The 19,301-nt window shown below is 38.9% G+C and overlaps 1 protein-coding gene across 8 annotated transcripts in view; it reads right to left on the reverse strand.

The window, feature by feature from the left end:
• dot1l (DOT1 like histone lysine methyltransferase) overlaps window positions 1-19,301 on the reverse strand; it is a 77,398-nt gene that overhangs the window by 19,711 nt on the left and 38,386 nt on the right. For all 8 annotated transcript variants that reach the window (XM_033046909.1, XM_033046916.1, XM_033046915.1 and 5 more), the window contains exons 11-19: window positions 18,786-18,892; window positions 18,444-18,485; window positions 16,936-17,013; window positions 15,243-15,471; window positions 13,562-13,675; window positions 8,181-8,272; window positions 6,957-7,058; window positions 4,197-4,334; window positions 3,550-3,675 (exon numbers count right to left, since the gene is read on the reverse strand). In XM_033046909.1, coding sequence (XP_032902800.1) covers window positions 3,550-3,675; window positions 4,197-4,334; window positions 6,957-7,058; window positions 8,181-8,272; window positions 13,562-13,675; window positions 15,243-15,471; window positions 16,936-17,013; window positions 18,444-18,485; window positions 18,786-18,892 — 1,028 coding nt within the window. The remainder of the gene's footprint in view (window positions 1-3,549; window positions 3,676-4,196; window positions 4,335-6,956; window positions 7,059-8,180; window positions 8,273-13,561; window positions 13,676-15,242; window positions 15,472-16,935; window positions 17,014-18,443; window positions 18,486-18,785; window positions 18,893-19,301) is intronic.

Below are 19,301 nucleotides of genomic sequence, written 5' to 3' on the forward strand. Positions count from 1 at the left end.
GGGAGGATTTAGGGAGTTGGGAGGAGAGTTAAGGAAAAGGACCAAAAAGATAACAATCTCAGGATTACTGCCTGTGCCACGCGACAGTGAGAGTAGGAATGGAGCGAGGTGGAGGATAAATGCGTGGCTGAAAGACTGGTGCAGAGGGCAGGGATTCAAGTTTCTGGATCATTGGGACTTCTTTTGGGGAAGGTGGGACCTGTACAGAAAGGATGGGTTGCACTTGAACCCGAGGGGGACCAATATCCTGGCGAGGAAATTTGCAAAGGCTACTGGGGAGACTTTAAACTAGAATGGTTGGGGCGAGGGACTCAAATAGAGAAAACTAGTAGACAGAATGGGAGGCAGGAAGCAGAAAAGGGAAGCACTCGGGCACAAGAGGAGAAAGAAAAAAAAGGAAATAAACAGAGAATAAGAGGCGGGGGGTTTCTTAAATGTGCATATTTTAATCCTAGGAGCATTGTAAGAAAGGTGGATGAGCTTAGAGTCTGGATAGATACCTGGAAGTATGATGTTGTGGCGATCAGTGAAACATGGTTGCAGGAGGGCTGTGATTGGAAACTAAATATTCCAGGATTTCGTTGCTTCAGGTGTGATAGAATTGGAGGGGCAAGAGGTGGAGGTGTTGCATTACTAGTCAGGGAAGATATTACAGCAGTGCTTTGGCAGGATAGATTGGAGGGCTCATCTAGGGAGGCTATTTGGGTGGAACTGAGAAGTGGGAAAGGGGTAGCAACACTTATAGGGGTGTATTATAGACCGCCAAATGGGGATCGAGAATTGGAAGAGCAAATATGTAAGGAGATAGCAGATATTAGTAGTAAGCACAAAGTAGTGATTGTGGGAGATTTCAACTTTCCACATATAGACTGGGAAACACATTCTGTAAATGGGCTGGATGGTTTGGAGTTTGTAAAATGTGTGCAGGATAGTTTTTTGCAGCAATACATAGAGGTACCTACTAGAGGAGGTGCAGTGTTGGACCTCCTGTTAGGAAATGAGACGGGACAGGTGGCGGAGGTATGCGTTGGGGAGCACTTCGGGTCCAGTGATCACAATACCATTAGTTTCAATATAATTATGGAGAGGGTCAGAACTGGACCTAGGGTTGAGATTTTTGATTGGAGAAAGGCTAACTTTGATGAGATTTGTTTTATGGGAAGGATGTAGAAGAGAAATGGAGGACATTTAAAGGGGAAATTTTAAGAGTACAGAATCTTTATGTTCCTGTTCGGTTGAAAGGAAACAGTAAAAAGTGGAAAGAGCCCTGGTTTTCAAGGGAAATTGGACATCTTGTTCGGAAAAAGAGGGAGATCTACAATAATTATAGGCAGCATGAAGTAAATGAGGTGCTTGAGCAGTATAAGGAATGTAAAAAGAACCTTAAGAAAGAAATTAGAAAAGCTAAAAGAAGACATGAGGTTGCTTTGGCAAGTAAGGTGAAAGTAAATCCAAAAGGTTTCTACAGCTATATTAATAGCAAAAGGATAACGAGGGATACAATTGGTCCATTGGAGAGACAGAGTGGACAGCTATCTGCAGAGCCAAAAGAGATGGGGGGAGATATTGAACAATTTCTTTTCTTCGGTATTCACCAAGGAGAAGGATATTGAATTATGTGAGGTAAGGGAAACTAGTAGAGTAGCTATGGATACTATGAGTTTCAAAGTAAAAGAAGTACTGACACTTTTGAAAAATATAAAAGTGGATAAGTCTCCAGGTCCTGACAGGATATTCCCTAGGACATTGAGGGAAGTTAGTGTAGAAATAGCCGGGGCTATGACAGAAATATTTCAAATGTCATTACAAACGGGAATAGTCCCAGAGGATTGGCGTACTGCGCATGTTGTTCCATTGTTTAAAAAGGGTTCTAAGAGTAAACCTAGCAATTATAGGCCTGTTAGTTTGACTTCAGTGGTGGGCAAATTAATGGAAAAGATACTTAGAGATAATATATATATAAGCATCTGGATAAACAGGGTCTGATTAGGAACAGTCAGCATGGATTTGTGCCTGGAAGGTCATGTTTGACTAATCTTCTTGAATTTTTTGAAGAGGTTACTAGGGAAATTGACGAGGGTAAAGCAGTGGATGTTGTCTATATGGACTTTAGTAAGGCCTTTGACAAGGTTCCTCATGGAAGGTTGGTTAAGAAGGTTCAACTGTTGGGTATAAATGCAAGAGTAGCAAGATGGATTCAACAGTGGCTGAATGGGAGAAGCCAGAGGGTAATGGTGGATGGTTGTTTGTCGGGTTGGAGGCAGGTGACTAGTGGGGTGCCTCAGGGATCGGTGTTGGGTCCTTTGTTGTTTGTCATGTACATCAATGACCTGGATGAAGGTGTGGTAAATTGGATTAGTAAGTATGCAGATGATACCAAGATAGGGGGTGTTGTGGATAATGAAGAGGATTTCCAAAGTCTACAGAGTGATTTAGGCCATTTGGAAGAATGGGCTGAAAGATGGCAGATGGAGTTTAATGCTGATAAATGTGAGGTGCTACACTTTGGCAGGACAAATCAAAATAGGACGTACATGGTAAATGGTAGGGAATTGAAGAATACAGTTGAACAGAGGGATCTGGGAATAACCATGCATAGTTCCTTGAAGGTGGAATCTCATATAGATAGGGTGGTAAAGAAAGCTTTTGGTATGCTAGCCTTTATAAATCAGAGCATTGAGTACAGAAGCTGGGATGTAATGTTAAAATTGTACAAGGCATTGGTGAGACCAAATCTGGAGTATGGTGTACAATTTTGGTCGCCCAATTATAGGAAGGATGTCAACAAAATAGAGAGAGTACAGAGGAGATTTACTAGAATGTTGCCTGGGTTTCAACAACTAAGTTACAGAGAAAGGTTGAATAAGTTAGGTCTTTATTCTCTGGAGCGCAGAAGGTTAAGGGGGGACTTGATAGAGGTCTTTAAAATGATGAGAGGGATAGAAAGAGTTGATGTGGATCAGCTTTTCCCTTTGAGAATAGGTAAGATTCAAACAAGAGGACATGACTTCAGAATTAAGGGACAGAAGTTTAGGGGTAACATGAGGGGGAACTTCTTTACTCAGAGAGTGGTAGCGGTGTGGAATGAGCTTCCAGTGGAAGTGGTGGAGGCAGGTTCGTTGGTATCATTTAAAAATAAATTGGATAGGCATATGGATGAGAAGGGAATGGAGGGTTATGGTATGAGTGCAGGCAGGTGGGACTAAGGGAAAAAAGATGTTCGGCACGGACTTGTAGGGCCGAGATGGCCTGTTTCCGTGCTGTAATTGTTATATGTTATATGGTTAACCGGTTTGTAAAAATTAAAATGTTCAACCAGTATCATCCTCGTCAGACATGATGCAAAGTCAAGTTGAAGTATAGGAATGGCTATCACAGCTCCTCATTATCAATGCCCGTCTACGACCAAACCATTAATGAACGACTCTGGAAGATCCATCAAATCTGAAATTCGAGTACACGGTAAACACGTCTCTCTCTCTCTCTCTCCTCTCCCCCCCCCCCCCCCCCGCAAAAAAATATATACAGAATAGCTTGAGATTATCCTACCTGAAGCTCTAAGCAGTGCCTCTGTTTTTCTGAGATCTGGCCCTTCAAGGTTTGTTTCTCCTTCAGCAGGTTGTCCAAAGACAGTGAAGACCAATCTAAACTCAGATCTTCACATCGTGCTTTCAGCTGGAGAATATGAACCGCATGAAATGCCCATCAACTGCCCCTCACCCACATAATATATTTATTTGTTTGAAAAATTAGATTACATTATCTTAAATATTTAAGTCCATTGCCCTGTATTACATTCCCATTCTCCTTAAAATTGTCGGACGCTTAAAGCGAATTTTTATATCTGTGAGATCATTAACTTGCTTTACCATACAAGACAATGGAACAATGTTTTATTTTCTTCCTCAACCCTTACTCTGCACCACTGTTAACCAAGTTAGAGTATAAATATTCCTTCATTGACCATCAGAACCAAAGATGTATCTTTCATTGCATTCCCTGCAACATTATTATCGTAAAACCATAATTAATTTATTTTTTATGTACGATTATTATTTTTTGATAAAAACTGATATTACAACATCTACTTTCTAATTACAATTCAACAGATCAAGCCACTCAACCTGCCATTGAATTTTGAAAAAGGCCATGTTTATTTTCAATTACATCCCACTCCAAACCCATTAAATAATTACCAGCTGCAGACTTTGTTTCCTGAGGTCACCATTGTCCTTTTCCAGCTGCTTTGTCTGTTCTTTTAGCTGCCTGTTGTGCGCAATAATCTCTTTCTGTGCTTGGAGTAAATCATTGAACGTCATGGCCTTTATACCCAACTGGAAGAAAACGCAAGGTGTCAAGTGTCAATTTAAAATGCTGTTGAGCAGAGCCAGCTCTTCTCAATTCATTACTGCTCATACACACATTGTAGCCTTATTCAATTATTTACCAAAAACCTCAAATTATTCTGAAACATGAGAAAAATTAGAAAACCAACTTTTTGATTGTCAAGCCCATATACAATTCAGTGAATGGATTTAAAACAATCTAGTGAAGATTTACAATAGTGTATTTGTTCAACCTACCTTATTAAATTATTTAAAATCTACACAAGTTATAGGAGCATTCAGCCACATCAAGTCTACTTCACCATTCAATCATTGCTCAAATCCAGTCCTCAAAAAACTTCACTGGCTTCCCATCTCCCACCGGATCACCTACAAAGTCCTGGTCCTCACCTACAAAGCCCTCCACCATCTGGCCCCCCCATATCTCACTGACCTCCTCTCCCCCTACCAACCCTCATGGTCCCTCAGATCCACATCAGCCTGTCTCCTCTACATCCACAAGTCCAACCTCCGCAGTTTTGGGGACAGAGCCTTCTCCAGGGCAGCTCCCAGGCTCTGGAACTCCCTCCCCCAACTGATCCGCAATTCCGTGTCCCTCACCATCTTCCAGTCCCGCCTCAAGACCCATCTCTTCACCTCTGCCTATCCTTAGCCCCACGTCCCCGGCCCTTTTCATCTGTGCATTAATTGCCTCATACTGTGTTTTGTATTGAATTCTGTCTTTACTTTGTGTACTAGTCATGTCTCTACTATTTATTTCATTCCCCTTACATGTTTTTCCTCTACATGCTCAATTTTTGTAAGGTGTCCTTGAGACTCTTGAAAGGCGCCCATAAATAAAATTTATTATTATTATTATTATTATTGCTGACCTATTTTTATCTCTCAACCCCATTCAGGAGCCTTCTCCCCAGAAGCTCTGATATAAGATAATTATCGGTTTAATTTAGTGAAAGCAGCTGACCAAAAAGGCTTGCCAAAAAAAACCGTGTAAGTACTTAAAGTTAGTAGTCTTGAAACACGTCATGGCAATTAAATAATTACAATTTCAAACAGCTAGTGTCAAGGGACGGGTTTGAGGGATTTGGAGAGAGAAGGTCTATTTACTCAACAAATAGGGCTCAATCAGGCAGGGTAAATCTAGGTCAATTTCTGTAGCTCTACTGAAATAAAACCTGAGAATATTTTGCCCGCTGGCTTCCTTTTGATTATTCAATGCAAACACTACTTGTAATGGCAATTTCTTTCTTCTCCAATATCCAACTTTCCGTTGCCATTACCACACAAGTAGGTAGGAGTGATCATACGCAGATTGCAAAAGAACGGATCTTCTGGTCGTTATTTCCGGTTTAATTGATTCTTTATTGAAGTGGTTGTACAGACAAAGAAATTATCATATCAGGTTCTCCTTATTCTCACACAAGCCGTAACTTTCCGTTTTCTCCCATCTGGTAAGAACTGTGTGCTCTCTCTCCCGTGCCTGGTCTGATCTGGTCACTCTCTGTCCACTGGTTATATGTAACTCCCTTCTATGCGTCAAGTGCCCGCCCCCAAGTGTTCAAAATATATATCTAGACAAAATAATATAATATGCCAACAGTATCTAGCCTAAGCATAAATGGCTCCTACACTACTGTATAGCCTTAAAGGAACCTAACATTATTTAAGTTTGTAAACAGATTCGGTGGAATAAAACGGAAAGAGAATGAGAAAATAATTTGTCTCAACTAGGTTTATATACTACTAATACAGATGTCTCTCAATTTGCACTAAAGCCAATTGTATTCCAGGGTCGGTACATTAAGGATTGTGATGGCTTACAATAGCATCTCATTAGTTTTCACCTAATCACTCACATACTTAATTTTAACTTTACAATTGTCATACCTGGAAATAAAAATCTGAATTAGAGATCTAAAAATAATTTTTAAAAAGCCGTGCCTGCTGTCCAATCTTTATTTTGCTTTTTGCACATCATTAAATCCAATTTATATCTCCAGGTTTATACCTCCCGGTTAAGGCCCTGCACGTCTCAGTGAAGATTCCTCAAAACGTTTGGTTGAAGAGCCTCACAGTTTCTTGTCCTGTTCAGAGTCTCCGCAGAGAGCGCCACACTGAAACAGATGCCAGTTAGAAAATGTCTCCTCAATCCGTGGCAATTGCCAGCGAGGTAACGGCAAGCGAGTGCCTTTCCTGCTAACTGCTGTCAGTAATTAATTTCTGAGCAATGTTTTCACATAATGTGCCCCACATTATGAGAAGCTAGACAGTCTCTATCCTACCTTGTCAACTTTTCAATCAGGTCATTTTACGTATTAAGTGCATACTAAGGATTCAGAATGAAAGCTTTATAAAGGGGATAGGACTCATAACCAACTCTTAACATGTTATGTGACAGCAAGATTGTGTATACAATACAAACACAGCAAATAAAGTTCAGTGCACGTGATACAGGCTAATGCGTTTTACAAAGATTTCCACTTGAAATGTTAACATATTTGTATGATTTAGTCATATTTGTATGATTTAGTCATATATAAAGAAACCTCAAGGCAATGCAGGGCTTAGCACGTATTTTACATTCTACACATGAAGCCACACAATTCATACCTCTTCAAGTTTCTGCTGAAAAAGATGGCGGACCTCTTCCTTTTGCGTCTGACAATGTCTAAACAGCTGCTGCGCTGTTCCTGTCAACTGCATGTTCTTCAACTGCAAACCAAACAAGATTATTACCTTTTGTTTACAGCCACCTACATGGATAGCATCTTCTGAAATTTGTCAAACAAAAGGGATTGCCTCAACCTTTGATCTAATTGGATCACATTCAATGCTCGGGGCGATTCTAATTTCCTCCAAGGTAAAAGATTATTATACCAAAACACTTCCCTAGTGATTTTAGTTAGAAAAATTCAACTACTACTAGTATTGTAAATATAAAGTCTGTTCATTCAGAAGTCAACCGGATAAACCAAAAACTATTTATTCTCCTGCCCCTGATGTGTCTTTGTATGCTTTAACATCAACAGAAACTCCAATGTATACACTGATAACTGCATAAAAGATTGGGACATGCCTTGTAGGAATTTTGCTTGGTGCAGCCCATCACATTTTGTGAATGTTATTGCCAAAACGAGTTAAGAAAGAATCCCAAAATATTATAGTAGAAAAATTGGAAACGCAGTAAATGGAATGAATCGGGTACAGAAGAGGGACAGAGGGAGATAAAAACAAATTTCTAAACAGAGAGCTGGGGCAAGTGTGGGTGTGCAAACAGAGATAGGAAAAATAATATGTAGACATGTGAGAATGAGAGATAAATTAGATGAGCAGTGGTGGTGCTTGCATTGAACCTATACTTTTTTTTTTAAATGTGCAATAATTTACAATATTTTACAATTCATTCATTGCCTTTTAGCAGCCCGTTTGAAAATCAGTAATGCTCAATAAACAATGTCATTGACAGGTTTCACAGCAGCATCAGCCTGTGGCTGGCTCACTGGACATCTGTCAAGGTATTTTGCTGCTGCTTCAAGCCAGAGACTTTGGCAGCTTCAAGCCAAAATCTCGCGCATCGGAGAATAGTGTGTCATGAATGCTTAGTTTGTCTTTGACATCTAGTCCTGGCCCTACAGCTGCAAGGGAAGCAGTACTACACTTTACGTCAAAGCTCACTTTTGCCAAGATGTTGAAAGAACACTAACCTTGCTGCCTGTACATCTAAATCAATACTCCCAAGTTAAGCCTGCACAATCTTTAATCCATTACATCTGCCATATATTTTTGAAACATTAAAGGTTTACTGTCATTTTACAGTTGAATAAAAAGATATACCTTTTCCTGGTCCAGTAACTGCTGCAAATTTGTCTTATATTGAGGTGTCTTCATATATGCCATGAACTGCAGATACTGCAACCTGAAAGACTCTGGATTTGACCAATACTAGTTAATATATCAATATATAATTCATTTAAATGATCACATTCCTTCAATCAAGCAGTGAAATGAATAAAACTTATTGAAGAGACATTATAATTTTTAGAAAAACATTGGAAACATTCAGCAAGTAGTATTGAGCTGCTGTGTCCTTTCAGCATTTTCCATTTCAAAATTTAAAAGGAGGCTTTGGGCATAAAATTGGTAGCATTCATGAATACACTACCAAGCCCAGTGTGTATGGTGTGAACATTTGCACCATACTGCTGAAAAAACAACCTGCCAGTTTGACTATAAAGAAGGTACGAAGCAGGGTAACAAATAAAAGCAAAATTATTACAGGGTTAATTACTTTCGGCCATTTTCCCCTGATCAAAGGTGGCTATCATAAAAATTAAGAGGATCTTGAAACCTAACTTTTAACAAAGAACAGATTGAAGGAATCTCCTTAGTGTTGGCAAATTTTCACTATAATAATTCTCCCTCTGAACATCATCCACATCCTCTATAGCACAACAGTAATCAAAACCACAAACACCGTGCTGTAGAGGTGCAATATAATTCCACATTCCTCACTGAATCCTCTCTACATTCAATGCAACTCCAGGATCCCTCGGGCACAATTCAGCTTGGACACAGTGTGCCGACGTAAAATCAGAACATTGTATGAATAAAAGGAGGAGAGTTCTGGACGCAATCTCCGCAGTGTAAAGGCAATTCCTTTTAAGTCACTTACTTTCAACGGCATAAAATTACACTTTCACATGCATAGACATTCACCTCCTGTACCTCAAGGTTGTGCTGCAAGACTTCAAGTATCTTTTTAGTTATCAAGATATGAATTAATTAAAATTCTTTCCATTTGAAGGATAAAATTGAAGCCATTTCACATCCCATCAACACTCCTACTTCTAGACAATCATCAATTGGCTCAGCTGTTATCTCCATCTGCAACCTTCAACATTCAACTCAGTCACCTTCCAGTGCTGTAACGATATCCTGTCTTGCTCCTTCAATTTCAAATCTACAGATTGTGCTTCATTAGCTCAAAGTTGAATTTCTCCTTCTGTCTGCTTCTCCTTCTGCATCAATACAAACACATGCTAATAACTTAATTTATGTCGATCCACTTTATGTTCAGAATTCACGATGTTTGCCGAATACCATGGTTAAGTGCAGTGTTGCACCCATTTCAACATTTTATTTCTTCTTCTCTAACCTTGCTAAGCGTCAGTACCTTCTCAAGCTCTTCCTCCGGCTGTCCTCCGGCTAAAACACATGTTGGTTCCAAAACAACTGCACTGTGTATTTTGACTTGCACCATCGTGGTCTGCTTTAGCCAGGATAACTGATAATATATTGTATATTTGTTTGCTGAGCTGTTGCGTTGAATCTGCCTGCAAGGTGTACCAAGATAGAATTTAATTGCTCCAGTCATGAAGCCAATGACAATTAAACACTCTTGAAACTGGTCATTGCTTGCTTTTGAGGAGTTCTATCATTCAGACATTATGCTCCAGGCCTCGTATTAGTTCCTAGTCCCTATTTTTTGCTGACTTTCAACACAAGCCCGAAAAACCTATTAGACTTTATCCCAAAGTCACTGCAATTAGTTGAAAACTACATTCCTTAGTCACCAACACAACATCCCTGGCAATTGCCAATGAACTAGAACCTCTGGACACTTATCCACACAACCATCTTGCACCTCCGTAGCATTCCACCACAATACTCTAACTAAGTTGGCATGTGGTTGAAGACCTTAACTAACCCTTTGTTGCTTCTCGACTGACAATGCAGACTCCTATCCAAACTCCATCAGTCAACTTTCCATTAACTAGATGTCACGTTCTGCGCATACTATAAGCACCAAGTCACATTCACCCATTAGCCCAATACTGAAAGAACCACACTGGCTCCAGGTTGAACCATAATTAACTCTGAACATTCTCGTCCTCATTTTCTAGTCCCTCCAAGACTTTGCTCCTTACTGTCTATGCAACTTCATCCAATCTATAACTTTCCAACAGCACTTCGCCAGTACCAGTCCCTATCATTCCAAAATTGAAAAGCTCCATCTTGACAGTTTGTGTCTTAATGTAAAGTATTGTAGAATTTACCCCTTAAACCTGTCTGCAGCTCTTCATTTTTTAGTTTTGAGATGCACCTTAAACTTTTGACTTTTTCATTGTCTGTCCTAATCTTTTTCTTTGTGACTATGAGCAGGTTTTGACTGATAACAATCATTAAGCACCCCTGGATGGTAACATTAAAAGAGCTCTGACGAATACAAACAGTTGTAATTATTGTGCCTTTAGTCTCGTAAATCTAAATTCTATTTTATGCTTCTAGACCGAAGTTTAAGTTGAAACGAGACCAATATAAAAGTGTTTAATCCCTGCTTGATTTAATTGGATGTAATGGAGTCAAAAATAAATCAGTTTTACCAGCAGCATCCCATGTGGTTGGCTGAACCACAAGGGGAAATACTTGTGCCTTGCAGATTGCAATCTTCAGTCAAGATCAGATGACGGTTGCCCAGCTTCAAGGATCCATCCGCAGATTGTGCCATAACAGTGACCTGTCACATCATACCAGATTCTGGTTAATAATGTGTAAGGAATCTGATGGATTTTACATCTGCCTGTTCTTTCAAACTAACTTAAAAGCATGCTACAACTAAAGGCCGAGATGGATTCGCCCAGGTCCATGGTTCCACTTGTTGTGGAATCACTGCAAATGACACCAGCTGAGCTGTGCCAAGATACATATAGCATTGTTCCCAGCCCACAGCATAAAGAAACAAAGGCTTGGGCAGAAATAGTAACAGGCCTAGGTCTGCTTGTACAATTTTCAGTCCATTATTATCACCAAAGTTACACATAGGATGTTAGACAGTCACCTGATTGCTGGATGACGTCAACTAGATTTTTTTATTTACTTGGTTCCCCACAATTAGCTGCTAAAGTTAAAAAAATCAATATCTGCAAACCACCATTGACAGTCTTTATAAATACCAACGGCTTAAAGACTAACTGTTTACTTGGCTGGATTAAAAAAAAAAAAATCACCTAAAGAGTGTTCTGAGATATAGGATATACATGCATTTAGATGGATAAGGGCTGACTGGGATAGTCATCGTGGTTTTGTACATGGGAGGTCGTGTCGCACAAATCTGATTTGAGTTTTTTTAAGATGTGACCAAAAAGGTCGATGAGAGCAGAGCTGCAGATGTTGTATATATGGACTTCAGCAAAGCATTCAACAAGGTTTTGCATGGTAGGCTGCTCTGGAAGGTTAGATCACATGGGATCCAAGGAGAGATAGCTAAATGGATAGAAAATTGGCTTCATGGAAGGAAGCAGAGGATGATGATGCAAGGTTCCTTCCATACATACAGATGAGAACCTACATGGCAAGATTAGCAAGTTTGTTGATGATGCAAAAGTGCGTGGCTTTGCAGATAGTGAAGATGGTTGTGAAAAATTGCAGCAGGATCTTGATCGATTGGCCAGGTGGGCTGTGGAATGGTTGATGGAATTTAATACAGAGAAATGTGAGGTGTTGCATTTTGGGAAGTCTAACAAATGTATCTTACATGTTGTTATAGTTCCTCCCAAAACTAGCTCCTCTAGCAGCTCATTCCATATACCCACCACCCTGTCGTCCGGTTCTTGATTCCTCTACTCTGGGCAAAAGACTGTGCATCTATCGTATCCGTTCCCCTCAAGATCTTGTACACCTCGATAAGATCACCCCTCATCCTCCTGCACAGAATGTAATAAAGTCCTAACCTGCCCTACATCTCGATAGCTAAGGGCCTCAAGTCCTGGCATCATCTTTGTAAATTTTCTCTGCACCCTTTCCTGTTGAATAACATATTTCCTATAGCAGGGTACCAAAAACTGAACACAATACTTCAAATGGGGCCTCACCAGCGTCTTGTAGAACTGTAACATAACGCCCCAATTTCTACACTCAGAGCCCAATGTGCCATAAGCCTTCTTGACAACATTTAAGGAACTATGTACCTGCACTCTAACACTCCCTAGAACTCGGACATTCACTGTGAAGCGCCTGTGAGGTCTAGCCTTGGTTCGACTTCACAAAATGTAAAACCTTGAACCTATCTGCATTAAACTCCATTAGCCATTCCTCAGCCCATTTGCCCAACTAATCAAGATCCTGCTATAATTCTTGATAACCATCTTCACTAACTACAATACCGCTCACTTTAGTAACATCTGCAAACTTACTAGTCATGCCTTACCTATTCCAATGGCTTAGGGAACTCAAGCTGTGTTACTACATGTGCGCAATCAGGTTTTCTGCAATCAATTCAAGATGCTAGTTGTCAACATCAATATGGGTTGCAATTTTCAACAGGGAGGGTAATGTGACCACATTGAATACTAATGAATAGAGATTACAAGGTCGGTGTGAGGCAAAGAATATAATTAGATAAACACAAAAAGCTGGAGTAATTCAGCGGGACAGGCAACATTTCTGGAGAGAAGGAATGGGTGACATTTTGGGTCGAGACTGTTCTTTATATATGATTAGCTTGTTTTTTGAAATTTCTCACATGAAAGTGAGCAAAACAGATGTGACAAAAATAATGAATTTACAGGTTATACATGCAGGTTTAAATCCAGCCATCTCCAACTTTCAAAACTCTAATCAATGCCCAAAATGGTAGGGACTATAATCCATTTGCATAGCAACTATAATTTATCAAAAAAACAAATCATCTTGTCTTTATTAATACTCATCTCAAAACAAATTTACATTTGGTTTAAATCCACCCATCTCCAACTTTCAAAACTCTATAATCAACGCCCACAATGATAGGGGTTATAATCCATTTGCATAGCAACTGTAATTTATAAAAAAAACAAATCTTGTCTTTATTAATACCAGTCTCAAAACAGTAAAATGTCAGGTTTATTGTTTGTTAACTATAAAAGAAAAAGTGTTTATTGAAACAAAAATAGATAATAGTCTGAGGTGAAAACAAAGACTTGACATGTTTGTCTTTAACTGAGCATTTGATTGACTTTGGAAATTGAGACTGAAAACAATTATAAAAGCAAGAGAGAACAAATAGAAAAGAGCAGCAAACATGTGAGATAGAACAATGTTGGAGGTATGACAGCTTTGTAATGATGAAAGCGGAAAGAACCAAATTACAGTTGCAAACAGTCTCGTGGAGCCATGAGATTCTATGCAAACAGATAAAATTATATCCAAGTTCACTCAGTAAATGCTGTATTACTCACCTAGCAGCTTCTGCAGTGCAGGTGGTGTAGGACCCAGTAAAAACTGATTGGGTGAATAGCGTTGCACTTTGGGAGGTAGTTGGTAAAATGGACTATGAGGTGACTTGTATGCATCTGAAAAATGAAAGCAAATGAGTAACGGTTTTCCCGTGCTACAATTTGATAATTATCAGTTGCAATGAACAGAGTGATTCAGCTAAATGGCACCCAAGATAAGTACAAATTGCTCTCAACTACATTAGATTGCCAAAAATGTTTACAAAGCTGAAACAGCATATTGACACAATGCATGCAGGCAAAGCCAAAATTGGTATGAACTCCATCTGTTGCAATTAAAGAATCAAATATGTATACATGAAACAAGGCCAACATAATATATTTAAAACTGCAAATGAATTTTAATAGCAAGTTATTGTGCCAAAGAGCAATGAAACATGACATTCAGCCACATTTAACATCATTGCCTAATCAATATTTTCATTATTTCTTGCCAATTACCAAAGTCTATTTCTACCTTTTTCCATGCAGGTTTAGATATTATATTTTAACAAGTAATCTGATTTTTTCCAATCCTAATAAAGTCCACATTTGTAGATACTGAAGCAAGGATGCTGAGAGAATCTGAGCATGAAAAAGATCCAGTGCCGATTGACTTTTCTTTGTATTTCATTTTGAAATTGCAGTGCTCATTTTCTTGGGGCAGCCTCTTTTTCGAACTGCAATTCTCTTACCTTTATTAATTATTTTGTTTTTACTTTATTGGGATTTGTTTTCAATCCTAATAAAGTCCACATTTGTAGATACTGAATCCTTGTAGATAAAATGGTTATTTTGAAAACAGACTCTCAGAAACATGCAAAATAAAATCAATTGACAGATTAAATTTAGCACAATGTTGTTAACTAATTTTAATTATGTTGACCTTTATTCAATAGTCACCAGATTTTTCTCTGAAAACTTGACGAAACCAGTTATACAATAATTAATAAACCACTGATCTTGCAGTGTCAAGTTAAGTCAAGAGAGTTTATTGTCATGTGTCCCAGATAGGATAATGAAATTCTTGCTTGCTGCAGTACAACAGAGTATTGTAAGCATAAATACAGAACAGTTCAGTGTGTCTATATAGCATAGACCACATACACACACATAAATAAACAGATAAAGTGCAATAGGCTGTACACTGTTTCAAACTGAGGAACTTGTAAATTCTCCTCAGATTATGATAATAGCTCAAAATAATTAAATGCAACTTATCAACAGTGTATTTAGAAATGAAAATATTGAATGCGTTTGGTTTAAAAGATCATGCTTTTCACAATACTGTAATCTAATCATGCGTGCAGATTTTTGTTGATGCATTTAAGTTAGTGAACATAAGTAAAAATGAACAAAAGACCACAGGGTTTATTATGTAAAGAGAACAATTTTCACGTTCCTCTTCAGATCCATAAATCTTATCAGAAGTGCTCAAACATATATCAGTTGAGCCCAAGATTGTTTACTTGATCTTCTGGTACTGAACAGTCTGTCATTTATTAATCTGGCACAAAATTTGGACATAATTTTCACTCGCATGGCCTACTGGTACTGAATAATCTGACATTGTTAGGCACAAAATCAGGACTCACCCGATAGCTCACTCGAGCCAAAACAAAGTCAAGCTGACTGCTGAACTTACCCTGAGGCGAGGATGCTGAGAGAGTCTGAGCATGTAAAAGATCCAGTGCAGATTGGCTTTTCTTTGTATTTCTTTTTGAAATTGCAGTGCTCATTTTCTTGGGGCGGCCTCTTTTTCTAACTGCAATTCTCTTGCCTTTATTAATTATTTTGTTTTTACGTGGTTTAGCAGGTGAAGATGATTTCTTAATTCCGGTTACCCCAATTTTCTCCTCTTCAGGACCAGATTCCTGCCAATGATAGCATTACAATTACTATGGAACACAAACAATATGGAGTCTCCTTTATTGATCATTGAAAATGAAAGCCAAGTTTCTGGCAATTAAATTAGCATTGCTCTTAATACAGACTTGCCTTCCAAGTCAGCTGGTTAAAAGGATTTTCAGGAAAAGCTTAAAAATTTGTATTTCATTTAGTATTTTATCCATAAATACTAAAATATCTAGGCTGTGTCTGCAAGATGCAGAGGTGAGCAGACAGATGTCAAGGAGACAAGAGCATGTGAGTAGAAAGCATACCAGAGTCTTGATTGAAAAATTGATTGAAAGATTCAGCCCACTGAGTCTACTCTGACCATCAATCTGTCGCTCACACAAGTTCTATATCATCCCATTTTCTCATCCACTCCCGACAGGGCAATTTACGGAGGCCAATTAACCTACAAATCAGCACGTCTAGCGATGTGTGATGAAACCGGAGCGTCCGCAGCAAACCCACGCAATCATGGGGAGAAAGTGCAAAGTCCACATAATCAGCACCCGAGGTAGGAACAATCATGGGTCTCTGGCACTGTGAAGCAGAAGCTCGCCCACTTGCACCAATCAGCTACTAAAAACAGAAACACAGGCAACTGTTTGGAATCAAGTGTTCAGTCAGGCATGAACTCCCTCCTCAGCAATGAAAATCTGCCAACCTTTATGGTCTGGCTTTTTTGCAACTCCTAAAATAGCTGTCCCACTTGGGCGACCTAATTGGTGAGTTTAGAAGAGTTTAGGAGAGTTTGAAAAAATGTCATGTTGAAGGCCTCCTTCGACTATGTTGAAGACTAGCTTCGACTAGCTATGACTAACTTCGGGAAAATTGGACACGGAATAGTGGAGAGTGAAGACGACCTCCTTCGATCTCCTTCAACCTCCCTTCAACTATGATGAAGACTATCAAGGACACCTTCGACTGCCCTCGATTACCTACATGCCGACCTACTACGACTAAACCTACGAGTAAAAAAAGTATAGATTTTTCCCATGGCGACCTTTTTTACTCGCGGGCAATTAACATGTTGAAAAATACGCCGCATCCTAGCTGAGGCCTCGAGTACATGGGGACTACTCTCGAGCATGAAGGAGAGATACAAAGACCTCCTACGACCTCGTGTCGACCATGCTGCGAGTATGAGTCGAGGGCAAACTCGCCGGAACTCACGGAGTAGGTCGCCCAAGTGGGACCGCCCCTTAAGTAGTGAATGCTGGTATTTCCAATGATGGTTAGATCCCAGTGTCCACTATCCAAGAAATGAATAAAGATAAAAGGTGCTCAGATAATTCAATAGAAATTTAGAATGTGGAAAGGGATTACAAAGAGAGACGAGTGTGCTTGATGAACCACAAGAGCTATTCAAACAGTATATTGCAGTTACATTTTCATAATCAGATGGTCTATAAAACAGATTTCGTGCAAATTAAACATCACCTCACCTTGGTTGGAGTTGTTGTACTGCTCTTATTTTCTTTGTTTTCCTTTTGTTGTCTACGTCTAGCTGCCTCTTGTTCCTCCTGTAACCAAATATCAAAATTTCATCCATATTGTGTGGTGTACCATTCATGCATTTTCATCACTTCAGATTTCTCATAAATGTAGGATGACATTTTTCAAATGACCAGTTTTATAAATCAGAAAGCAAACATCATTTAAACCTGCAGTAGATTCAATTGCAGAACAACCCCCATAAAGAGGCAAATAAACTTTATTTCAATAGACAATAGACGCAGGAGTAGGCCATTCGGCCCTTCGAGCCAGCATTGCTTTCATCCCTGCTCTGCACAAAATAGCACAAGCAATATCGCTGGAGAGAAGGAATGGCCGATGTTTCTGATCGAGACCCTTCTTTGGACAGGGGAGGGGGAGATACAGAGGTAAGGAAGTGTCAGGTGTGAGAACGAGACATCAAAGGGGATGGAGATCAAGAAAATGTAGAATATACCTATTCTCCTAGTTAGCTAGAAGGAAACAACAAAGCAAACAGAGATAAAATGTAATCAGGGATAGTCAGACTGGTCGGAGAACTGGGAAGTGGAGGGACAGAGAGAGAGAGAGAGAGGGAAAGCAAGGTTTACTTGAAGTTAGAGAAGTCAATATTTATACTGCTGGGGTGTAAGCAAGATGGTTGAAAGAATTTGGATCTATCAATACACAGGACTAAATTTTGGAAATATAAAGCAGAAAACAAATGGTACCCTTCTTTCTATAATGAAGAAATTGCCATGTAAGATGATGAGTGGGGTGGTGGGGAGAACAGATTAAATCGCACAGCAATATTTTACTTTATATGCAGTTTTAGTGACAGTGTGCAAAGGATGATGTTACTGCCCCACAGCTCAGTGACCCAGGTTCAATCCTGACCTCCAGTGTTGTGGGGAGAGTGCACCTTCTCTGTGTCTATGGTTTCCTCCCAGATGCCAAACATATGTTGTATGATCAGTTATATAGCTACTGAAATCGACCACAACTATAATGGGTGGTCGAATTAGTGGGTGTTAAAAGGGCATGAGAGGGGGAACTGGCTTCAGGGAATTAAATGGGAAGTGGGTGACATGGAGTGTGCACTAAGAGCCAAATTAGATTAGATGGGCCTAGGGGGCCTCCTCAAATATGATAAAATAGAATAAATAGGAATTATCTTAAGGCACTCGAACATGGGAATCAGCAGTTATTCATTACAATTCACACAAGTTTTCATTATTAGCAATGCTTAGCATTACATGTATGCTCATGTTTTCCCCAAAGATCTTTCCACAGATTTTTTTTAAATGGAAGAAAGATGACTACACTTCTATAAGTGTAGAGGTAAAAATATTTAGAACAACAAATACAAAAAACACATGTAACAAACATTAAAGTTCACAAATAATATTTTTATTTACTTCAAATTCATGAGTTTGCTATGTTGACAGCAATAATTATAAACAGCTCAAAAATAACTTACCCTGAGTTTTGGATTTTTGAGACTAGAAAAGTAGTTTTCAAGCTGAAATAAAAACAAAAACGATCATTTGTTATGGTCTAGATATGACTCAAAAGGCAATACACAATTTGACTACCAATTTGCCTTCTTATGAAACTTTGTACTAAAAATCATTGTCGGGTTATGAAAAAAGTTACGGACATCTTTAAATCAATAATATTACTCCTGCAGTCATCTAGAAACCCAAAATATTCCAAGCAATACACAGAACCATTAAGACAAACATGGAAATAACAGTGTTCACTGTAGGACAAGCAAGGACATTTCCCAGCAAATGAATAGAAAACCTGTTTTGTTACTTACTATGGTCCGGTCAATTGTGTGTAGATAGTAGGAGACTGGTTTTCCAGTCCATGAAACTGAGCCTCGCAGCGGTGATAACTCCACGACCTTCATGATAGTGCCAATATCTTTGAAGAGTCACATTAAAAACAATTTTTTTTTTGAATTAAAGGTTAAATATTGCAGAAATATTTTGTGTTTTTATAACCAAATTTCAAGTATAGTAACTAAATAGCAATGAGTGGCGCTATAATTACCATAGATTACCGAGTGTAATTGTGTACCTATTGCAATAAATTTAAACTGAACTGGATTTATCTCCAAGATTTCCCCAATAAGAAAATATGAAAATTACCATGATTGTCACCTCCAGTAATTAAAATAACCAGACTCCAGAACATGCCCAAAATGCATCTTCGTTTCAAAACATATATTTTTGATTTCACCAAAACACCTTGAGTATTTTTAGGCTAACTTTCATAAAACCGTCTTAAATTCCCATCTATCATTAAGCCTCAAAAGTCTCTTTCTGACCAG

This window comes from Amblyraja radiata, chromosome 29 (assembly GCF_010909765.2).
Source record: "Amblyraja radiata isolate CabotCenter1 chromosome 29, sAmbRad1.1.pri, whole genome shotgun sequence".
In the NCBI taxonomy this organism is placed as follows: Eukaryota; Metazoa; Chordata; class Chondrichthyes; order Rajiformes; family Rajidae; genus Amblyraja; species Amblyraja radiata.